The sequence below is a fragment of the Branchiostoma belcheri genome, unplaced genomic scaffold (assembly GCF_001625305.1).
Source record: "Branchiostoma belcheri isolate BF01 breed outbred unplaced genomic scaffold, Haploidv18h27 scaffold58, whole genome shotgun sequence".
Classification (NCBI taxonomy): Eukaryota; Metazoa; Chordata; class Leptocardii; order Amphioxiformes; family Branchiostomatidae; genus Branchiostoma; species Branchiostoma belcheri.
This window is the reverse complement of record NW_017804220.1, coordinates 1,506,879-1,531,623: the sequence shown is the minus strand read 5'-3', so window position 1 is coordinate 1,531,623 and position 24,745 is coordinate 1,506,879. Positions and strand designations below refer to the sequence as shown.

The following is a 24,745-nucleotide window of genomic DNA, read 5'->3' as shown; positions in this document are numbered from 1 at the left end:
CAAGTACACGATGTAACACACACGTGGTGAACTGTGCGACGTAGTCTGAGGCAGGAGTTTATGTATGCTCCCTATAACCCCCTTTTCCTGACCATCTGATGCACTGATCAGCACATGTGACGTCATAATCTTAGGCAGGTGCCTGTTCGGCCGCCCGACAGGTCCCGGGCAGTGAGGTTACGGTGTCGTTTCGGCGTATTTCGCCGAACGGGGCCCGAAGTGTTTTTAACTCTGAGTTAAAATCGATTCGGCGACCGCGCGGAGCCAAAAATAGGCCGGCAGCCGTCGGGAAGCCCGCCGGTCTCCGTCCAGGTCCCGCTCGGTAGTGCCAAAAAACACGCCGAACACGCGCCGAGCGGGCCCCTTTCTTGAATTGTGACCTAAGCATTATATATGTACCTGCTCAAAAACACGAGAGGAGCCCGTCGGGCTCCCGCCAGGAACCCGCCAGGGACCTGACAGCTGCCCGGCCGAACTGTAAGAGCCGGTCGGCACCCTACCACACGCCGCACGGGTCAAGACGGGCGACTGACCGGGCACCTGACGGGTCCCTGACAGAAACCGGCCGAAAAGTTTATGAATATTAATGAGAGCCGCCGGCCAGAGCACAAGCAGGCCCCGACAGGGAGCCGTAAAGGAACATTTAATTGTGACCCTGACAGTACGGCGCACGCTCGGCGTCATGACGCCGGCCGGCGTCTACACCGAGGACATGCTCAAATCACCCCGGGCCCCGGAGGGAATAGTACGCCGTGACGAAGCCGTAGCCTAGCCGCCGGGTTCCGCCAGGCGACCGCACAGGCACCTGTCCAAGGTTATGACGTCATGTGTGCTGATCTGTGCTTCAATTGTTCAGAAGAAAGTGTTTATAGAGGTTATTCACAGGAAGAACTTAAAGTCGCAATGATATTCTCGACATAGCTCCATTATCAGTGAGTTGTAGTGACCATACACGGGTCTGCGCATCAACCAGGGGCGAACCAACCATACTAGCCGCACCCCTGGACCCTGTCAAGGACCCTATAGCTGCTCGGCCGGAATGCAAGAGCCGGTCGGCACCCTACCCCATTCCACACGGGTCAAGACGGGAGACTGACCGGGCATCGAACGGGTCCAACAGGTCCCTAGCAGAAACCGGCCGTCAAAGGGAACAAAGTTTTGTGAATTTTAAATAGAAGCCGCCTCAGTGCCCCGACAGAGAGCCGTAAAGGAACATTTAATTATGACTCTGAAAGCCGGCGCACGCTTGGCTTCATAACGCCGGCCGGCGTCAACACTGAGAAAATGCCGAGCTATAGTAAAACCTAATTGGTTGTATTAACTCTACGTAACGAGATTTGTTGTCCTGAATCGTTGTCCTGTAACAAGGTTCGCAAAACTAGTTTTGGCCAACACACCATGAATACAAAATAACATTCCAAACGCATTCAATGTCTCATACAAGAAAAGTCAAGCGAAGATTCTCCCGAATACAAAGAACATTCTAAAAGACGTCGCTCCAAAAGCCTTATAGAAGAACATCCAAGCGAAGACTCTCCTGAATACAAAAGAACTTTCAAAAGACGCCATACCGGCCCTGAATACAAAAAAAAAATCCAATAAGGTCGCTTGCAAGGCCTCATATCAAGAGCAGTCAAGCATTTTCGTCATGACAGAATCTACTCTTAAAGAATTAGCGTCCCTCCTAAATTGCCCATGTAGCGTTGTCAGTCCTCCTAAATTTAGCGTCAAGCGTTGTCGCGATCCAAACATGCAGACCCCTTATATATCTACATTTGTAATGCAATGAAGTACAGCACACTGGACATGTAAAATACATTAGGCACTTGAAATAGCTTTACCAGATAATCTAGAGATAAAGGCCATGTCAAAATGGCACGCATCACAGAGGGAATTAGTTATTGATTACGTTTACTCAGAAAAAGATGACGCTAAATTTGTTTGGTATTTAGAGGTCTATTTATGTGACAGATTAATGACAGCAGAACCCATTCCCATGCTATTTTATCATTTTTTATATAATGAAAAAACATGTCTATGACGCATCGCATTGGGCCTTCAGACTTACAAAAAGTAATGTTCATTACAAAAATGTAATTTGCCCTAAGGGTTATACCATAGTAGAGAGATTATTGCGCCTCTAAGATCAAAAATATATGTGGCATCATATACAAATTTGAAGCATTCAGTTGTCTCTAAAGGTTTATTTACACTGTATCATTGCTTATAGAGCAGGCTGTGTAGTATACACAAGGTCTGCAGCAAAATGACATATTTGTTAAAAAAAAGCCTCGTAGGAGTTTCGAAGACACTGATAGTTGTTCAATCAGGCCGATTGCTTACAGAAATACAAAATTGAAGATTTTCGAGTATTTCTTTTTCATACAGAAAAAGAGAACTTGGCCAGGTTTGTGCGAAATAAATTCACACAGGTACATTTAGGAGATATAGATAATATGAGCACAAAAACACATAGACGTATTGTAATATGATCCAAAATAGTCTTTTTGAATTAGAAACAAAATAGAAAACACTTACTTCATGTTGAAGTTCATACAAGGCAGGCACAGTGCACACGCACAATGTAATCGTCAAAGTTGTGCCAAATCCTTCCCAAAGCCGCACCAGACTCTAACAGTGTGCCAGAAGGAGAGCTAGGCTCTGGTTTTATAATTGGTAGACAATTGGTTAATCTTAGAAAGTATTTGATTTCCGTAGGAAATGTTTGCGTTGGTCTGTCTTTTGAAGTTCAGTCAGGTAGAAAGAAGCAGGTGGTACTTGTTTCTTTGTTACCTTGAAATCCGACAGGTTGCATTGAATTGGTCACTTTGCCTCTTGTAAATGTAATAAAGAAGTTCGGCAGAGTCCCAAATGTGTTTAGCAAGTGTGTTGATGTCATACAACAAAATTGGCACGTGCACTCGTCAGAAGATACGACGTATACGTTTGGCAAATGTACCCGCATTAATGAATGAATGAAGACCTTTATTGTACATTTGCGTTCTACAGAACTAAGTACAGGTCGCATGGGTACAGAACATGAACATAAAAAATATACATTACATACATATGAACATATAGAATGCAAATAAATGTCTAATTTCTATTCTTTTCGGCTTCATCTCACTTAGTACTGATTGTGTGGATATATGCGGCTGTGAGATTACTTAGAGTAGGTTTATCAAAAGTTGAAAGGAATACAAATTTCCCTTTACTAGTCAAATATCTGAAGTGGGGAAATATACTTAATACATGGCTAAAAATATGAGTCTATCTCTACTATACAAGCGGCCATCTATGGTGAAATGTATTTCATCTTCTATTTGGCCTAAACTACAGAATTGACAGGTTCTTTGTTCTAGAGGAGTGCGGTTATGTCTTCCTGATTCGATTCGTAATTTGTGACAACTGATTCTTATTTTTGTAATGGAGGACCTGTGACGTATGTTCGCTAAGTTGAGATCTATATGAACAAAGTCTACACGAAGCTGGCGTCTTCTGGGGACAAGTAGATGGTCCGTAAACGTGTTCTTGACTATCAAAACAGTACAAGAAACCCGCGACAATCGTGCGGCATTCATTTTGAATGAGGGAAATTCCACAAATTCCTAACCAATCAGCTCCAGCGTTGGAAATTCGCGGGATTTGAAAAGCGTTCTATGATTGGTCTGCATTGCTTCGGCCAGTTACTCGGTATAGTTTCCTATAGAAACAGCCAAAAGAATCAAATAAAATGATTGTAAAAGCTTTTATAAAAATATGAAAAAAAAGTAATTTAACCACTGTAACTACAATTCCAAGTCATTTGGTCCAAAAATGAAGATTGTTGAACTTAGTTAGGCTATATATAGCGCTAGCAACTGGGTTTGTACAATGTTTATATCGAGCAAATGAACCCGAAACTATTTCACAGACACAGTGTTTATATACATTTCAAAGGTCATAGTTCTTGTCCTTACTAATAGGCCTCCAAACTGGTTTTGCAACGGCAAACAAAACAGCGAATAATTTCGCACAGTTTATTGCATTGGCTCCGGTAAATGTCGACTAAATTAAATAAAGTGGAGATTAATTAGCTGCGAGTTCTTTTTTTCAGTTGACTCTGTCATTTATAATCAGTGTTATAGTGGCTACAAATGCAAAATGTATTTGTTACGCCTCCAATATAATATGTCGAATAAGGACGTGTAGTTTCACTTATTTTACGTTGTAAAATTCGTGTAATTGCACTTTAGGATACATAAAGCATGACTAAAACAATTTGACAAAACTTTATTCAGAGACACATATTCACACAAAAATGCAAGTTTCTCGTCTAATCTGCAATACTTACGTCTGGCCATGTTTTTGAGGTGGAAGTGATTCTGGTACAACGAAAACCTGGCGAGGTTTTTTTAGGCTTTTTTTAACAGACTTTCTTTTGTTTGCACTGGTATCTTTTTTAAGCCAATAAATAAAGTCGACATCAATTCCAGTAATGCATAGAATGAAATATAATTAAAAAGTCAGAAAGTCTTGAAAACCCTGTGACATTCCCTAATAAGGGACCTACTGTAGTTATGGTAATCATGATAATGGCATCATCTTTGACATATATTGACCCGCATCATCTCTTCACTCTGTGTTTTATCGTGGTTTTCACTTACAATTTAGTCTATCCGCAGGACACAATGGAAATCCTCGCTTTGTGTCACGGAAATCTGTAATTACATGTACCACTTAACTCTTGATACACTTTGCGTGTGAAGGCCAAGTGTAGTCTGTCAGTTTTAGTAACAAAAGGTGCCATTTATAGAATGCAAGAACGTTCAATAAAGAACGTTCAACAAAGAACGAATCAAACCATTTATGGAATGTTAACAAGGTCATTTCATCAATGTTTAAGGACAATTTCCTAAATCATCATATTTCAATTCAATTCAATTCAGTCTTTATTAAACAACTCGCAGACTTAAGTCTGAATTGTGTTGCTCATTACAATATTCGGGAAACGTTAATAAGATTACAGACAATCATCTTAAGTAAAATGCGCTTTCATTTACAAATATTATACATTACATAACATTACAAATTAAAATATATCATAAAACACAGAAGAGAAGACGTCTGTGCCGCTGGGTCACTCAGTGTATAAGGTACTGCAGACACGACAGATAAGTGAAGTCTGAGCGCAAGTACTATATTCATTACTTGGCATTTAACAGTTCAACTAAAAAAGGAATTGGTGAGATCTTGTGACGTGCAGACCGACAGAGTGGAACATCAAATTTATTAGCATTACGTGTACTTCTACCGGAAATGTTCTGTCTCAGCGGGGGCAACCAATCACGGAACTCAGAGTTCAGCAGGGATTCTGCAAATGCCCTACAAAGTTCACGACGTCGGTCAGCAAGGGAGCTGAGGTTCAGGGTTGTCAGTGCCATGTTATAGCTCGAATACTGTGATCCCAAGATGATTTTACAGGCCCTCGTCTGGATCCGTTCTAGGGTCTTAGATTGTTTAGTGGTCAAGGCCGGATGCCACACGGGCACTGCGTATTCCAGTAAAGGGCGCACGTACACGGTGTAGACAGACACCAGGTCAGGAACTGACACACCGAATCTTTTCAGCCTCCGTACCATGTAGAGTCTCCTATTTGAGGATTTCACCATACTGTCCACTTGCTGGTCCCATTTCAGATTGTTTTGAATCGTCAGGCCGAGAACCTTGATGCATGTCACGGTTACCAGGGTCTGTTCACTGATGATCAGTGGTTCAGGTGGGGGAGGAACCTTAGCGAAACAGATCTGTAGCACTTTGCATTTCTTCGGGTTCAAAGCCATCTTGTGGTCGCTAACCCATGTGCTCAGGTTATCAAGAGTAAGTTGGAGTGTACATCTGGTAAAGGATGACTTTACCTTTATTTTTATGACTATCGCTATTCAAATTATTAATGCAGTTTTTATTCACCAATGCACCACAAAACAGTAACAAGGACAGTCTGGTGCTGCACTCAAGTTTATAACTTATTTGAACAACGCCACACAACACAAAAGATAAACAGATAGAGTTGATATAACAGTGCGCCAAAGTCCCACCACCCAAAGACATTAGATACGAGTAATAATTATAATAATAAGAGCTCGATCTACTATTTGACAAACTTGTTCAACGATATGTAAGTTTTGTAACATACCGGATGTTATACTGGCCGAACGGTTTTATAGTACCATTGATATTGTATTTCATATGTATATGTAGTGTAAGTCTGAATTTATAATATTCTTCAAGATTTTAAATTGTAAGAAGTTGACAATTCAGCCATTTAGCCTGCCACAGAGTTTTAACCTGTATGTTTATGTGAATAATAAACCAGTCATCATCATTATCATCATCGATGATAATACAGGTTGCAAATTAAATTAAAGATTCTGAGAATTTCGCGTGTTTCCTTTTAATAAGAAGCGGACCTTTTATCACTAAAATCTGCAAGACAATTTGCCTTTTGCTACAAAAAGGATGGTCACTTATTGTATTTTGGATTTTAACTTTTAAAATCTTAAATATAATCAATTTTGACGCTCTTGTTTATATTTTGTCGTTATTCAAAATATGTTAACACATTATTGAGATTATAAGAACTTGTTTATGTGTCACTCCTTTAGCACAGCATTGCTCAGTGTTAGGCCGTAATCAAAAATCTGAAAAAAGAAAAGAAAATTAAAAGAAATGAAGTTGCCTTGATGTACTGTAAATCATTAAACATTCCCTGCGCAAATGTGGTTTTCTCAGTTTATTGTATACTCCTTTAGAGGACCAACTTAACAGGCTTTTTATTTGTACGGTTTCTACTCCTTCTAGTCGCGTCTGTGGCTTTCCAGGGGCTGCAACCTTTAAAGAAGCTTGATAAGAATATTGGTATGGCTGTTTCGGAATTGAAAGAACATTGAAACGGTCCCTCATACTAACAGAAAATAATCAAGGCTGCAAGGAATGGATGATTTACCAATTAAACAGCGAGTGATTGTTTTTTTCTTATATCACGTAAAAAAGTTTAGATTATATTCCGTAGCAATTCTTAGAATAGCCATTTGTTTCAGACTTTGCCATAGTTAGCTTCCACTATCTGTAAGTTCTCTGTTTCATGTTGCAATACTAGTCCTCGGGTAAGAACTTGTAAATAAAAACTTACCAGGCCGGTGTTAGATAACACGTACTGTGGTGCTGAAGCCGACCCAGAACATAGAAAACTCCTCCACTACGGTGGCACTGACAAAAATATATACATAAATACAAATAAAACTTCTGTAAATGAATTAAATGAGCACAAATCTGCCAGCGAGTTCGTAATTTTCATAGAGAATCGATCTATTGTAGTAGCAATAAACTGTAGATAAGTCGATATAGACGAAGCTACGTTACAAAGCACATAGGATATTTAGTCCAACATCTGAGTGACATTGCAATGTTATCTTTCTACTCGTAGCTACTTTGTGGAATCAAATGATTTGCAAAGAACACATTTATAATACAAAGTATACACCTCTTACCGGAAAGTATAAACCCCTGGCGTGCTTGGTGCCACCCATATGACCTCGACGAAGTCCTTTGTTGCTTTGTTGACATGCGTGGCGGTGTCTGCCAGGGCGGAACAGCTCATAGTCCTGACACTCCGCGTGTTCTGGGGGAAATGTTGATTTGAATTGATTTATTAGACTGTATTAACAGATATACACAACCAGGACTGCCCAACTAGACGGAGGACAAGAAAATAAACAATTAGAAACAGGTAACATTTAAACATTGATCAAGATTGATACATCGATTGCTTGCTTAATTAGTTGATAGATTGATTTATTGAAGAAGTGGGAGGAATAAAAGTAAAATGGTAAGTCATATACAAGTATTTATTATCCATTACAGTTCTTATTCAGGTCTCACTTGTAACCTATTACTTTTTAATACTTTTAATTTTAGTATAGTGTCTGTTTTCTTTGTCATTTTTTATTTCTATTTTGTAGACAACTGATACCTTTCACCAAGATAAGACTGGCTCATATTTCCAAAAAATCAATTTAATTTGAATAAAGGGCAGGATAGGTACGAGGCGGCCCCGTACCTGGAAAGCTCCACCAGTAGCCTTTAGCATGAAGCCTTTAAACTCTGCCCCGCTGATTCTCACTGCAAGTACAAGGCAGGATCGTTAGAACCCAAACTGATATATCAACAAAAGATGTAACACAAAATGGCAGAGAGTTTGTGCGCTTTTTCTAAAATGTATTCAAATAACAAATATTTACCGCATATTCACGTTTCTAAGTAACAGGGACAATGTTTGCTTCTACCCATGTATATGTAGAGAGTTAGAGAAATAGCAGCCTGACAAAGGAGTAGAGCAGCATGTTACGAGTTATGACAGTTGCACGACTATTCCAATAACGTCTTCAGTTTGCGATAGCACGACCGTCGTACGACATATGCGACTAGTTTTCAGATGTCCGCGTTTACATTGGAAAAATTTTGATTCTGACACGAAATAGAACAAACAAATTTCATAGACATTTATATCACAATTTTATCAATTAAATGATTGTACATTTTTCATTCATAAAGAAATAAATAACATCACCTCGAAAAAGTGTCTTTCCCGAAGGGTACAAGATCGGTGGCATGGAAGAGTTCGAACCATGGTCTTCATAGTTACGAGGCAAACCCTTTACCGTTAAGCCACACGACCCCACTCGGAAAGTCTCACCTGCGACGGTCTCTCCGCGCCTGCAGGTGGTGACCGTGTGGAGCCGATAGAGAGCGGAGTGGAGCTCCTGCGGGCTGTGCAAATTGTGATGCGGAGTCATATCCCCACAGGCCACCGAGGGCGCCCCGGAGCTGTGTCCGCGCGCCATGGCCAGAAGAGGGGAAAGGAGAACAGCATAAGCGAGCATCGTTCTGAAAAAAAGTCAAACGTTTTCAAGCGCCAGTTATGGGCACGGTTGAAGATACGAGGGAGAATAATGGATCGCTCTAACTGTATGTGTGAAAGTAACACGGTTCTGTCTGACCAGAGGAGTGCAATAGAGAAATATTTTTAAATTGTGCTGAACATTCTGATATATACTAAGAGTCACGTTTAAAAAAAAGGGGCCAGGTCGGCGTGCTTGCGGCCTGTTTTTTGGCACTACCGAACGGCACCTGGAAGGCCACTGGCGGGGTTCCGGCCTAATTTTGGCCCCGTGCGGTCGCCGAGTCGATTTTAACACAACGTAAAATCACCCCTCGCCTTGACGAAGCCGTAACCTAGCCGCCGGGTGCCGCCAGGCGGCCGCACAGGCACCTGTCCAAGGCTATGACGTCACGTGTGCTGATCTATGCTTCAATTGTTCAGAAGAAAGTGTTTATAGAGGTTATTCACAGGAAGGACTTAAAGTCGCAATGATATTCTCGACATAGCTCCATCAACGGTGAGTAGTAGTGACCATACACGGGTCTGCGCATCAACCCACCATACCAGCCAGGGGCATACCAGCCTTGAACCCACCAGGGTCACCCCTGGACCCCGCCAGGGACCCTATAGCTGCCCGGCCGGAATGCAAGAGCAATACACAACATCTGCAGCTAAATGACATATTTGTAAAAAATAAAAGCCTCGTATGAGTTTCGAACACACTGATAGTTGTTCAATCAGGCCGATTGCATACAGAAATACAAAATTGAAGATTTTCGAGTATTTCTTTTTCATACAGAAAAAGAGAACTTGGCCAGGATTGTGCGAAATAAATTCAGATAGGCGAATTTAGGAGATATAAATAATATGAGCACAAAAACACATAGACGTATTGAAACACGATCCATAATAGTCTTTTTTGAATTAGAAACAAAATAGAAAACACTTACTTTATGTTGAAGTCCACACAGGGCAGGCACAGTGCACACGCACAATGTGTTTGTCAGAGTTGTGCCAAATCCTTCCTAAAGCGACGCCAGACTCTAACAGTGTGCCAGAAGGAGAGCTAGACTCTGGTTTTATAATTGGTAGACAATTGGTTAATCTTAGAAAGTATTTTGTTTCCGTAGGAAATGTTTGCGTTGGTCTGTCTTTTGAAGTTCAGTCAGGTAGAAAGAAGCAGGTGGTACTTGTCTCTTTGTTACCTTGAAATCCGACAGGCTGCATTGAATAGGTCACTTTGCCTCTTGTAAATGTAATAAAGAAGTTGGGCAGAGTCCCAAATGTGTTTAGCAAGTGTGTTGATGTCATACACCAAAATGGGCACGTGCACTCGTCAGAAGATACGGCGTATACGTTTGGCAAATGTACCCGCATTAATGCACATTCTCTATATGGACCAAGTCTACACGAAGCTGGAGTCTTCTGGGGACAATTAGGTGGTCCGTAAACGTGTTCTTGACTATCAAAACAGTACCAGAAACTCGAGACAATCGTGCGGCAGTCATTTTGAATGCGAGAAATTCCACAAATTCCTAACCAATCAGCTCCAGCGTTGGAAATTCGCGGGATTTGAAAAGCGTTCTATGATTGGTCTGCATTGCTTCGGCCAGTTACTCAGTATAGTGTCCTACAGAAACAGCAAAAAAAATTAAATAAAATGATTGTAAAAGCTTGTATAAAAATATGAAAAAAAACGTATTTAACCACTGTAACTACAATTCCAAGTCATGTGGTCCAAAAATGAAAATTGTTGAACTTAGTTAGGCTATATATAGCGCTAGCAACTGGGTTTGTACAGTGTTTACATCGAATTAAATGAACCCGAAACTATTTCACAGACACAGCGTTTAAATACAGTTCAAAGGTCATAGTTCTTGTCCTTAGCCTCCAAAACTGGTTTTGCAATGGCAAATAAAACAGCGAATAACTTCGCATTGCAGTTCATCGCATTGGCTCCGGTAAATGTTGACTAATATAGTGGAGTTTTGTGGCTGCGAGTTCTTTTTTCAGTTGACTCTGTCATTTATAATCAGTGTACTACTGGCTACAAATGCAAAATGTATTTGTTACGCCTCCAATATAATATGTCAAATAAGGACGTGTAGTTTCACTTATTTTACGTTGTAAAATTCGTGTAATTGCACAGTAGGATACATAAAGCATGACTAAAACAATTTGACAAAACTTTATCCAGAGACACATATTCACACAGACATATCAGGTTCTCGTCTAATCTGTACTACTTACTTACGTCTGGTCATGTTTATGAGGTGTGATTCTGGTACAAAGACTACCAGCGGGCCGCGAACTCTGGCATTTCTGGCTGGGTCGAAAACTGGGTGCCTATGGGGGTTTTAATGCTTTTTTATCAGGCTTCCTTTTTTTTGCACTGGTACCTTTTTTTTACACCAATTAAGAAAGTCGTCGATAAACCCGATAATGCATGCAATGAAATGTTGAAAAGTCTTGAACATCCTGTAACATCCCCAATGTGTGTTTGACATTCCCTAATAAGGGACCTACTGTAGCTACTGTAATCATGATAATGGCATCATCTTTGGCATATATTGACCCGCATCATCTCTTCACTCTGTGCTTTATCGTGGTTTTCACGCACAATTTAGTCTATCCGCAGAACACAATGGAAACCCTCGTTTTGTGTCACGAAAATCTGTAATTACCACTTAACTCCTGATACACTTTGCGTGTGAAGGCCAAGTGTAGTCTGTCAGTTTTAGTAACAAAAGATAACATTCAAAGAACACCAAAGAACGTTCAACAAAGAAAGTTCAACAAAGAACAAAATTAATTAAACAGTGTAGTGCATGATGACAAGGCCATTTCATCACTATTTAATACGTGTATTATATATTTGTGTTTTTTGAGGCTCTGAAAAATTTCCAAGGCGGTTTTATGCACTTGCACATTTTTCTTAAAAATGACACTTAAGTACTATATACTCCTTTAATAATCACGTTCCACATTAATAGAAAGTTTAATTGCAAGTTCTTGCCCGTAGGCTAATTCGAAGTGCATGTAACATGAAAATAAAGAATGGACAAAGGATGACAATATAGTATGTGACAACTCTAACTACTAAACGCTAAATTCTAACTTATCGGCTACGACTTCTTCTTCCGATACAATGGAAGACGAACGATCCAAATTAATAACTATTGTTACTCAAACAGGTCTGAGCACACATGTACAGTAATACATATGCAATGTTTGGTTTCCATAACCCAAAAATCTCCAAGGTAACATGTTAACATAGCGTGACCCACCATGTATAAAATCCACCACCGTCCGCTTGTTGGAAAGCAGTTGGCTTGGGGCTTGCGCTGTGTTGATGCGATGGTGACAGCGCACAACACTGAGCCTTAGCACGGGTCAGTCCCAGGAAATCGGACAATCAAAGCAACGTGGCTCGTAGCAACAAAGTTGGTAAGTAAAGATCTATTTACTTATTTCAATTTGATTCATTTTTGCCAGAAAGCTTTCCATATACAAGGCAGTAGAGGAACAAACCTTGGCATCCTAAGTCTTTTCATGTCTCTTCTGGTACAGCCATTGTCGCACTAGACTAAGCACTCTTTGTGCAAAGAGAAACTGCCATTCACCAAAAAATAATATGTTCTATTTGTCAAGTTAATTCTAAACACAACCTGTGGCAGATTTTACAAAAGTGCAACTAAGCTTAAGCTCCTTGCCTGGCCTAAATCTAGTCAGACTGTTCCCGAGCTTCAGCCAACCTTGGTCGGCTGCTGTTCGTCGTAAGATTCTGAATTAGTGACCGTGGTCCCGCCGCGCAAACTGAAATTGGCCAGAGCGTGGAGAAAGCGCCGAAAAACGTGCTCAAGTGGAGTCTCTACCGCGACATTTCAGCGCTTCCTGCGCGACCAAAAACTGAAATGTCAATTTTTTTTTTATGTGGGCGACCAAAAATTTCACAGCTCACTCAACGAAATACGGAAAATAAAGAACGACTTTTGTGTTTTATTGTTTTTTGAAGTCATTCTTATCTTGTACATCCCGCATATTCAAATGATGAAATCAAAGGTATAAACAAATCCAAATAGGGTCAATCTACTCAACGCTGGCAAATTTTAGGGTCGCAATTTTAGAGAGTAAAGGTGAGAGCGCCGTCCTAGTGGAATGGGGACCTCATCGTTGAGACTGTTGCAAGCTCTAATGTTGCTGTCTGTGTCCGCTGCGTGCTCTCACTACGCTCTCTCTGCGCTACATCGCCGTCTTCCGCGCTCTCACGGCGAGAGTATAAACCGATTCAAAATAGTTGCCGAGCTGACGGCGTTCATCGCGCCCTCATCGCGCCCTCATCGCACCCTCTTCGCGCCCTCATCGCGCTCTCATCGCGCTCCCAGACGACCTTGGCGCTTTCTCCGCGCTCCGGCCAATTTCAGGTCGCAGAAAGAGCGTGGTGAGAGCGCCGTCTTAGTGGAATGTGGGCCTCATTCTGTTGATTGATAGAGACTGATTCACGTTCAAACCGCATTTAACATAATATCTATACTGATTAATAGAGAATAGTTAATATTATTATACCTTATTTGATCTTGATTGATAGAGAATGATTCAAGTATTACACTTGACCATGATCTTGACAAGGACGTGACTTGCCGTTAGCTTCATCTTTTAACTGCTACGATTGGCCAAGACAACAGTAATGCATCAAGCATCTTTCTCACGACAGCGGGTCACGCAAGGTAATAGATACCATGAAAGGTTTAAATTGAAGAAAAATGATTCTCAAAAAATATTATGCTCTATTTCAAAATTCAGCTCAAATGTTTTTATGACGATAAGATTTCATTCCTAGAACGACTGATTGAATTTCTTGAAGTACTGGTCACAGCAATAACACTCTTGCTATTTTCAGGGCCTATCACTCAACAGTGACGGGGGCCGATATCGTCTACCAGATACCTTCGATCCAGTTTTGACGTCACACTTCAAAGAAGCTACGTAACAAGCCTAACTAAATCTACTGAGGAAGACCAGACTGACTGGTGGAAAGCTCTAGGTGAGAGATTAGAACTTCTTTGTGTTGGATCAAAAGCTTTAACTCTAAACATGTAGCTACCAAAACAGATGAACTTTTATAAAAGAACACTACATGGTTGAAGAATTGAAATATGGCATGTATGTATATAGTTTGTGGATTCTTCAAAATGATAGAAATGTAATAAGAAAGAAGCTTGTTTTATGGCGGGTTTGTTGAAGTGCATAAGAAATGTATGTGCACGTGTTATAAAGAAGAGAAACGTAGTACGATAGTACCAGCACTTGTAATTGTAATTATACTAGGTATATGGCCACCAGTTAAACGTTGGAATGCAATGAGATACTAAAAATCCAGATAGTCCTGAATCACCAATTTGCCTTTTTTTATATTCAGAGAAGACATTTAATTAAAAAAAGACAAAGACTAAGTGACAGTGGAGTCAAATTGTACGCAACTTTTTTCAATGTGCGTTTGACGTTCCCTAGGGGACCTACTGTAGTTACTGTAATCATGATAATGGCATCATGTTTGGCATATATTGACCCGCATCATCTATTCACTCTGTGTTTTGTCGTGGTTTTCACGTACAATTTAGTCTATCCGCAGAACACAATGGAACTCCGTGCTCTATGGCACGGAAATATGTAATTACCACTTAACTCCTGATACAGTTTGCGTGTGGAGGCCAAGTGTAGTCTGTCAGTCCCAGTAACGAAAGATAACATTCATGGAATGCAAGACAAAATCCACTAAGCTACATAATTGTCAAGCTTCCGACTTTGTACACGCATACTCTAATAAGACAAATTTAATTTTAGTATCTTTACTGGATACAGAATGACTTGTATCTCTGGATATGAAAACAAAACGCTCTGGATAAAAAAAACAAAACTCCTTTTAAAAATGCATATGAAAAAGCGAACGTTCTGGATATACTAAATTCCTCTTGCAACTCGTACACATATATACGTTCAACAAAGAACAAGTTAAAGGCTCAAATGACCAAATTTTCCAGAATAAATTGAAACATCCGTATAATACTTTTCCTTCTGTTTTGTTTCTTTTGCATAGTGGATGCCACGAAACAAGGACCACATGTAGACATTTCCAGAGACGGAACCCAGCTCCAGTTAGCGCACGCAGTACGTGTTCTCCGGCTCTTCTCGTCGTGGTAGACGATCTGCAACAGCGGTCACAACGGCTGTTCTACAAGTTCCTGGCTTGGCAGTGTCTCTTGCTGCTGCTGATACATCCGATGGTCGCTCAACAGACTCTTCCACAGAAACTCCAACCAACATCGTCAACAACCAGTTCTCTTCGTCCACGTACGTCGCTGTACTTGTAAGTTTTTTTTAAAGAAATAGGTAAGTGAGGTAAGTATGCACACAACAGTACCAGCATGGTCCTGTGTCTTATACTGGTGCTGTACACGATATTGCTGGACCCAACGTGAACAAACCTGGTACTAACCTCGTACTAACATGTATACATGACTAACTAACTTCCCCCACGATCACGCGCTATATTTAGACATAGGTGAGTGCTTGTCGGACCCTTGTCAGAACGGCGCTACCTGTGTCGACAGAACGAACTACTACATCTGTGTGTGCGCGCCAGGGTGGGAGGGAACCCACTGTGAGATCAGTGAGTTTATTTGTTTATATATCTTTGTTTCTTTTATAATAAAGTCAAGTTGATTTGATTATATTGATGACATCCGCGCGCGCATGAATTTTACACGGACTCATCTATTGCCTATGATTATATAGACATCAACGAGTGTGCATCCGGCCCGTGTAAAAACAACGCCACCTGTCATGACTGGGTGAACTACTACACCTGCAGCTGTACTTCTGGTTGGGAGGGGACCCACTGTGAGATAAGTCAGTCAAGTAGTCCGTTTATTATCATTCGTAGTGCTGAGGTCACATATCCCAATCGGGGCCCCGCCGGGCAGTATTATGGAATGAAAAGTATTATAGAAAAGACAACAAAGCACAAAGATTGAAAAAAATGGAACTTTTTGCGTTTTTATAGATATTATATTGTTTATTTTTAAGTCAATCAAAACAGCCTGGCCAGGCCCCGGTTTGGAAATGTTCCTCAGCATAACATTGCTTTGCCCTCCTAGATTATCATGTAGACATACTTTTGGTGTTTGATTGAAAATTTCGTCTGATATGTCGGTAGAATTCATTATGAAAAATAAAAACTTGTGGCGGCAAAACCGGACTTTTAGACTTGGTTCACAATTTTTGATTGTACGCACGACACCAGTTTTTGACAAGGAATGAATCTGCTGGGTCATTTTGTAGCCTGTTACAAACCAATTGAGAACATATTGCAGGCATCGGAGATATGACTAAAAGGCATAGCTGCACAGCTGTATAGCTGTACAGCAAATGAAGCTCTACACACATTTCATATCTCCATCAATTTTCACTTCAGTTAAAAGCTTTAAACTGACTAACTGTAAGACAGTTATGTTACTTGTATAATTTTCTTTTTAAACAAATTGCATTATATTATGTTTCCCTGGCGCCGGTTTATGTTGTGGTTTATTGTGAAAAAAAACTCTTCTTTAGATGCCCCACCTTTGGGTGACAGCTATTCTTCCAGGAGAGACTGGAGTACATACATAAAACATTACAATACATCAACATGCAATTGCATAATCAACAATTAATTTTGAAAGGACCACCCAGGTGTTAGTTAAGATGAAATAAACTAGAGAAGTAACATTTTCAAAGCAAATGCATAATGTTTAGCTCCGGACCTGGTCTGCTCTGTTAATTCTTACTCAATCACATTCACATAGTTTACATGTACTACTAGTAAATGGTGAAAGGAGCAGAGCAGACCATGAAATTACAACATTAGGTAACCCAACACCAGTCACCATGGTGACAGACGTCAACAAATCATGTCATTGGCCAGGTCATAGGTCACTGCTTGGAGAAGAAGAAGAGGAAGAAACGGAGCAAAAACAATAAGGTTTCCTTAGGTAAACATAATAAATAAAGTCATGTTAGATTAGAAATATTTCCATTTTCTTTTAGACACAGACGAGTGCGCGTCTTCGCCTTGTCTAAACAGCGCCACCTGCCATGACCGGGTGAACTACTATACGTGTGAGTGCGCGGATGGATACAGTGGGACACACTGTGAAACAGGTGGGCATCACATCATGTACGTACATACAATGATTGTGACGTAACCTTACGCAAAATGCCTCTCGAGCAGGGATCAAATAATGCATACAGTTTGTGGCGTCCCCCGTCTCTATTCAGGGATGGTAGTTGAGACTTGGTGTTGCTTTTTTCATTATCTTCAACAAGAAGGTTATAATTTCCGTAGCGCGCGCGCGCGTGTGTGTGTGTGTATAGGTATTTATGCATGTGTGTGGTTTAGAACGATACGAAGCTTTTGATGGATTGTTATGAATCTTGGTAGCTACAAATGTAGCTGTAGACCTTGGTGAGACCTCGAAATACGACGTCTTTATGGTTTTCCAACCGCAAACATACATGTGCAGGAAAGGACACAAGTCTCCCTGAATTGGGTAGTTTGTTACAATAAACACAATACAGTACAATCGATGAACAATAAACAGTAGTAAAATACAGCAAAATGGTCAATTTGGTCGTAAAACTCTTGTTTTAATTGCGAAAATGTACCGTTCTATGATCAAGGTGTATACTTTGATCAGCTAGATGGAATGTTTAGGAGACTTTAAATGTATGTATACTATGTATAATATTCAATGATGTTGAAAGCTAATTGTGTGCACTCAGATATCAACGAGTGTGCGTCCAGTCCGTGTAGGAACGGCTCCACATGTCTGGACATAGTGAACGGGTACATCTGCCAGTGTGACCCGGGATGGAAGGGCGTCCACTGCGATATAGGTGGGATAAGAGGATATATTCTGTACTGACATACATGTACTCGTAATAAAAGTATTGACTTGGGTAAAGGTCTTCTTGAACTCATGAAACACCAAAGCTATAATAGCGAATACAAATAAAACTAGAAATGTAACATTTGCAAAGCAAATGCATAATGTTTACTTTTGCATACGGTCTGCTCTGTTAATTCTTACACAACAAAAACATTTATATATATGGTGATAGGAGTTTAAATCCCTCCTGCTATAAAATTGCATGATGATCATGTTGTAACACAACACTAGTTACCATGGTGACAGACGTTTGGTCCTGGTCACTGCCCTTATTTGTTTGAAGAGAGAAGAAGAGAAAGAAGAAACAGAGCAAATGTGTTTCCTTCCAGAACAATATGTTTCCTTCCGTGAGGGTAAACACAATTACCACACTTTACAGATTCGATGAAATAGCATGGAAGAATAGACTTCTCTGAGTAAGAACGATAGTGTGCTAAACCCTTGATCATAATTCGTTTATTACAACATGAAATATTATGATTTTGAAACTAATTACAAACTTTTGCACATTCAATATTCATTTCACAGACATAGATGAGTGTGTGTCGGAGCCCTGTCTAAACCAGGGCAGGTGTTTTGACATTGTGAACGGGTACGGCTGTATCTGCCGGTACGGCTGGATTGGGACACACTGCGACATCAGTAAGTTCCTAATACAGGCTAAGCCTTTTAGATAGCGCATGGTAGAGTTATCTTTATTTCAGTTCATACAATACCATAGGCATGGTATGGACAGGGTTTTAAATAAAGTTGAACTGAACTTAGAATTCTTGCTACAGTTTTTGAAGGGACCGGTGCATTCCGACAGTATAGTTTTAACAATTCACATGTTGTATAAGAACCTTTCTAGTAAAAGCTGCTACCAGTTTCAATTCATGTCATCACAAGGCGTTGTGACGGCCCACTTCATTCTTTTAACTTATTTTATGCCGGAACCAACACAGAGGACAATAGACAATGCTCATTTTCACGTTAAGGAAGCCATGTAAAGTGCCTTTCCCAAGGGCATAAGATCGGTGGTATGGCAGGGTTCGAACCCGGGACCACTTAAGATCTTGGTCTGAGTTGAACACACTGCCGTTACGCCACACGACCCCACGACAAACCCTACCATATTGTTGCAGGTAACTTCTGTGCTTCTAACCCGTGCCAAAACAACGGCACGTGTCGGGACGAGGCTCCCGGGTACACGTGCGAGTGCAGGGAGGGATGGAGAGGCAGGAACTGCGAAGAGTTCATATGTTAGTACCCGCTTATCAATCTTTATAAATCATTACAACATCATCAACATACAATGAAGAAGAAACATATAGATTGTGTAAATTAGGTGTCATGCACCCCAACTAAATCATGAGTGGGGCTCAAGTTAAAACACCCCTGTCAGACACCTTTGTCAGTCATAAATAGTGGTACTGAAGAAACAGAGGAAAATCTAAGGTAAGGAGAGGAAAACATAAAAATTCTTTGGTAAGCATGATAAAAGAGCTGTATAAAGAAATAGAAACTGTCGCAGAAATCCTGACTTCTTCTAGGGTTACAATACATAGTTTCCTTATGTTCTCAACACTATAACATTATCATGAAAGTTCATCTGTGTTGGTAGTAATAATAGTAAAACGTTGAACTTTATTCCAATACACAATTTAAACAGGGATCAAATTTTCTGTCGCCTTCTTCAGGATAATTAATGACCACTCACTTCACAACGTGATCTCGCGAGAGTTACAGTTGCAAACACCTGACCTTATTCACACGAGACTTTACTGATACGTGACGCGAGCAATTAGGCAAAAGTGCCAGGGAGTTTATATCGTCCACCATCTCTAGGCTTAAGTTCCCTGATATATTTGGCTTCCTCAATGCCTCTTAGAAAGTTTGATGAGGGCAACAGTGGTCGCTGAAAATTTGATCTTTTTGTAAACTGTGTGTGTTGGAATAAAGTTCAACGTTTTACTACTATAACATTATGTTGCCTCCAGACCGCCTATGTCCAACTAACCCTTGTGAGAATGACGGAGATTGCTGGTTGGTGCCCGCAGGCTTCAGGTGTTTGTGTTATAACGGATGGACAGGAACATACTGTGAGAAAGGTGAGTTGGAAAAAAAAAAACTGCTAGTGTGTTTTTTACCAGACATCATTGATAATGTTATGTATATATGTTAGTGTCCATATTATTCATATCAGTGAATCATAACATTTTAGTTTTCGGAAATTTAAAAATGTTTCGACCATCTCAAATTACCCCTGTTAAAGGCATCCAATGCAAGTTCAGGGCGAAAAAATATTCTGGATGAGAAAATCTGACGGATATTAATATCTATGTATATACAATATAATGTCATTTCTTGGCATATATTTACCATCATGTTGTACTTAACCCTATCTAGACCGGGCTTTTTTGAGCAAGATTTGACCGGGGGGGGGGGCTCTTTCGGCCCCCCCTCAGAACTCGCTAACGGTATGTCGTATGGCTACCAAATTTTCAGAGGATGGTGTACTAGTTAAAATTTATCATATCTACAATTTTGATGTCATTATGACGTAATATGACGTCATTATGACGTCATTAATGGGATTTTATTGGCCAAAACCGTCTAGATAGGCTATTCCCTGAAAACTAAATGGTATTCAACATAACTTTACCAAAAGTGTTTATGACAGAATATTAGAGTGTACTAAGTCTTATGTTGCCCATAGCAACACCGGTGACGTCATAAAATGACGTCATACATATTTAAGATATCCGCCATCTTGGATCATCAATGTTGAATTTTCAAAAATAGTTTTTTTTCGTGATAAAGCCTAAAATACATTTTAAACATACCAAAGACCTTCATTTAACCTTTTTTGGATAAAGAAATGGAAGTATTGATGAAATTTTAAGGAAAATAACTTGTATATACCTGTTCTAATGATATGGTCCGCTACTTGGATTTTGGCCAATGACGTCATGAAATTAGCATAAATTATGCATATTTAATGATAAAATTTACATAAATTCATATGGGATGTTATTAATATTAGAAACCATGAGTAACTTGACATAAAACCCATAAAATTCTATTGTTGAAACAAAAAGTACTAAATTTAGCAAAAAATGCCTGTCAGAAACCCGTTGCCATGGCAACACAAAAAATTATTATCTTATTCCAATGATAGAAAATTGTTGCCAACAATATTTTAGGAAAAGTCACCAAGTTTGGTGGTTCTAGCCCTAGCCATTCAGACGCTATGTGACATCAAAGTTGGCGCGGGCACTTTTAGCCCCCCCCCCCCGGTCTAGATAGGGTTAAAGCGTTTGAAATGGCCCAAACTAAGCTAAGTGAGACGTCTGTTTATTTTTTGGCATCACGAAGTAGCCAGAAGTAGCTACATAGCCTAAGATAATTTTATTATTATGAAACAAGGTGAAGCAACCGTTTATATCAGCGACATCATATTTTTGCCTCACAGATATCAGAATGCTATTGGATAGGGTTGATTTATTAATGGCCAGAGAATTTACTTTGAAAATCCAGTTTTGACGCACTGAAATTGCATTGGATGCCTTAAAGTGTCTTATACTTAAAGAAGAAAAAAACGTAAACAAAAATCTTAAAATAATCTAAAAATATTATTGAACTAACATGGTGATAAGCAACTGCTTCCTTCAGGGTTAGGCTAGACCAGGTAAAAGTTCAATTCGACATGGATAATACAGGACATGGTGGTGAGTTAAATTTAACACTGCACGAAAACTTACCGATACCAGTATAGTCGTGTAATGTTTACTTTGTTTTTTTTTAAATGGCAGTAAATAAAGGTCAAGGGCTGTAAAGGAAATTACTGCTCTGGATCGTTATTTACTACCATTGTAAAGCCAGATACTGTGTACATAGTAAACATTACCTGAGTTTACAACCTTTGGTAAATCCAACTTTTCGTGCAGTGTAAAGCTCACTACCAACCATACAAGTACACAGTCAGTGACAAAAACAACAGAGAACAGCAAATGGGTGGAAATGGATCAATAAATGTACGGGGTTAATCTAATACAAACCGTTTAGTATCAATAACGTAGTTTGCATGATTGTCAAAATGTTACAGTTTGTACCTGGGCGCGTGTGTTCCTCTAAGTAAAATGTTACATATTAAGAAATGTTCAGAAATGTTGTGTACAGTAAAGATAGAGCCTACCAAGTACTGTAGATTGTTGATTAGGGACTTTCTTAACAAGTGATACCTTTTCAGTTGTTGTTTTTTTTTCACTGTACAGTGTTCCTCGGTGAAAACGTCGAGGCGGACTGGCAACTTGGTGATTCCATCACCCGAGGAGACTGGTCGGCCGGGGAGAGACCGAGTCTGTTAGGAGACTGTAGACAGAGAGACCGCTTCCCGTTCCGGGTATACAACCCGCAGTGTCCGGGCAACAGAAATGACGTCGGCCAGGCCGTCAGCAACGTGGAACAACACAGCGGCAACTTCTCCTGGCACTTCAAGAGAGGTTACGACACTCAGAAAGGAGGGACGCCCTTCTCCCCTGGTTTAAACACCACAGCAGGAAGAACGGACGGGAATTACACAGCAGGTGCCGACTCATTCTACGCTTCCTTCTTCTTCAAACTTGCCAACACTAAGCTTGATGAGTCCAAGATTGCTGTAGTAGCAGGGAATCCTCAAGGGAATGAAAGAGCTTCAAACTACCTCGAAATCTATGCGGAACCAGAACAAAGGGGAGCCCGGTTTAAAGGCCTCCATATCCGAGTTGCGGACAGTTACCCTAGCTATGAATACTGCGCTTTACATAAGAACTGTCCCACTGGGCACTACTTTTACATAGCCGAAAGACTGAATATCAGTGTCTGGCACAGAATCGAAATGACTTTACACGCCAAACCTGTAGACTATTTCGACGAATGGCACTACGTTGTGGATCAGAAGTACAACCTTTCCGGAGGTGCATACATGCAAACCCAGCGGTACGACGAAGGTCTGGCCTACGAGTATGTGAACAGGCTCAAATTTCAGCCGAGGCACGACAATTATAAAAAGAAATACCACGGTTTTTTCTTCGATGATGTTTACTACAGGGCCTTCAATGCTGAAGAGAAATATCACACGATTGAAGAGTACGGAACGTCATTTGAGGAGTTCGATTTGCCATAGAAAGATGGATAAGGAGATGAAGAGTTAGTTATAGAAAGATGATACGTCGTTTGAAGAGTTCAGTTCGCTTTGCCGTAGAAAGATGGATAATCAGATGAATATAGCCACGCATATGTGTATGATATTTCTAGGGTGGTTAGTCTGTCCTCTAGTCTCATTTACTTTGTATATTTTTGTGTTAGTACTTAATATATGTTTGTAATTGTTAGTTTCAATATTAAATTGTAACTGTTATTTTTAAGTATGTCAATGTATAATGATATGGATTTTATTGATTAACTGGTAATTTTAGTGTGTTATGCCAGATATGTCAAAAATCAAAATTGTAAAGCAAGACACAATTTAGCTGATGGCTACAAGGTTTTGTTTTTACAAATAAACCATTTGATTGATTGATTGATTGATTGATTGATATTACCATGGCCATGTAACTAAATCAAAATAATACTAAAGATTGGTCTAGTTACAGATGTATTTAAAACTATTAGCTTGATATTGCTTTGTACAGTATTTGATGTTTAATGTAGTATATTTGATGTTTGATGTACAATATGTGATGTTAAGGATGTTCATTATTGCAATTTGTTTTGTATTTAATGGTGTAATCTGTATTTATATTTTGTATGTTGTGCTTGGAAGGACAACTTGTAAAGGTGTCAATGCACCTGTTTTGTCCTCCCTTCTATTTGTATATCTGGTGGTAAAGTCAAATAAACAAATAAACAAACAAACAAACTACGTACAACATTACAAACATACGACAAAGAATAACCATCACAAAACTCCAGATAAGTTTACACAAACTCCATGTTAAAAATGTAGTTACAAGCGCATTCCTTTGCAACAAAGAATTTGCAAATATTCCAATCTAGATAATATCGAAATGTACTCTTTAAAGGTATACAAAAAGTTCCCTGCTTTTAAATATTTAAAGAGGGAGAAAAATGCATATTCCTTATACAACTCTATTAACCATGTATTATAACTTCCATCATTCTTACACGTACAACTGTCTTAAAAAACGAGAAGCCGAACATGTACAGATTAGTATACTTATACCACTGTTGATGTACATAGAACGCAATCACCAACAAGAATTCCGAGATTTCATACCTCCATGAAATATGTAGAGTTTATGTAAATGATTTGTATCATTGAATATGGAAATAAGGTGGCAATTAATATAATGTAGTTTAATTTATGGTGTTCTAAACTCAACTTACAATATTGGCAATATTTCATTAAAACATGTCCTCATTAATTATACAAATTGCCTCTATATTAACATAATATATGCATAGTGTTGTTAACATTTAATTCTATTCATTCATGCATTCATGCATTCTAACATTCTATTCTTGGAGTTTTACCTTCATGATTTATCCAATGCCTTTATTATCTGTGGTTAATGTACGTTTTAGTATTTCTGATATGTTATTAACAAGAATGATACATTTCATTCAAAAAATTTTTAAAGTAATACCGATGCATTATTCAGCTGTACAAATTTCTGTACAGTTTGTCATAGATATTCCTTGTCCAAATCCACATTAGTGGTCACATACAGGTTAGCAGCTGTAGCTGTTTCGTCCGTGTCTTTCCCATAGATTAACGTGGAAGTCCCTTCTACAGATGTGTTATTCTTATACAAAGGCTGAACAGTAGCAGAGGCTGCTTTCTTAGTTTCATTGT

General features: G+C 39.6%; 1 protein-coding gene across 1 annotated transcript; it reads left to right on the top strand.

Annotated features, from left to right (window-relative positions):
• Positions 1-15,472: 15,472 nt before the first annotated feature.
• On the top strand, positions 15,473-23,053 carry LOC109481858 (fibropellin-1-like; the record flags this gene model as incomplete). Its single annotated transcript, XM_019784481.1, has 7 exons — positions 15,473-15,590; positions 15,716-15,829; positions 17,006-17,119; positions 17,741-17,854; positions 18,436-18,549; positions 19,887-19,997; positions 22,164-23,053. Coding segments are annotated over 7 exons (1,575 nt in total), but the record flags the coding sequence as incomplete, so codon positions are not given.
• Positions 23,054-24,745: the final 1,692 nt, after the last annotated feature.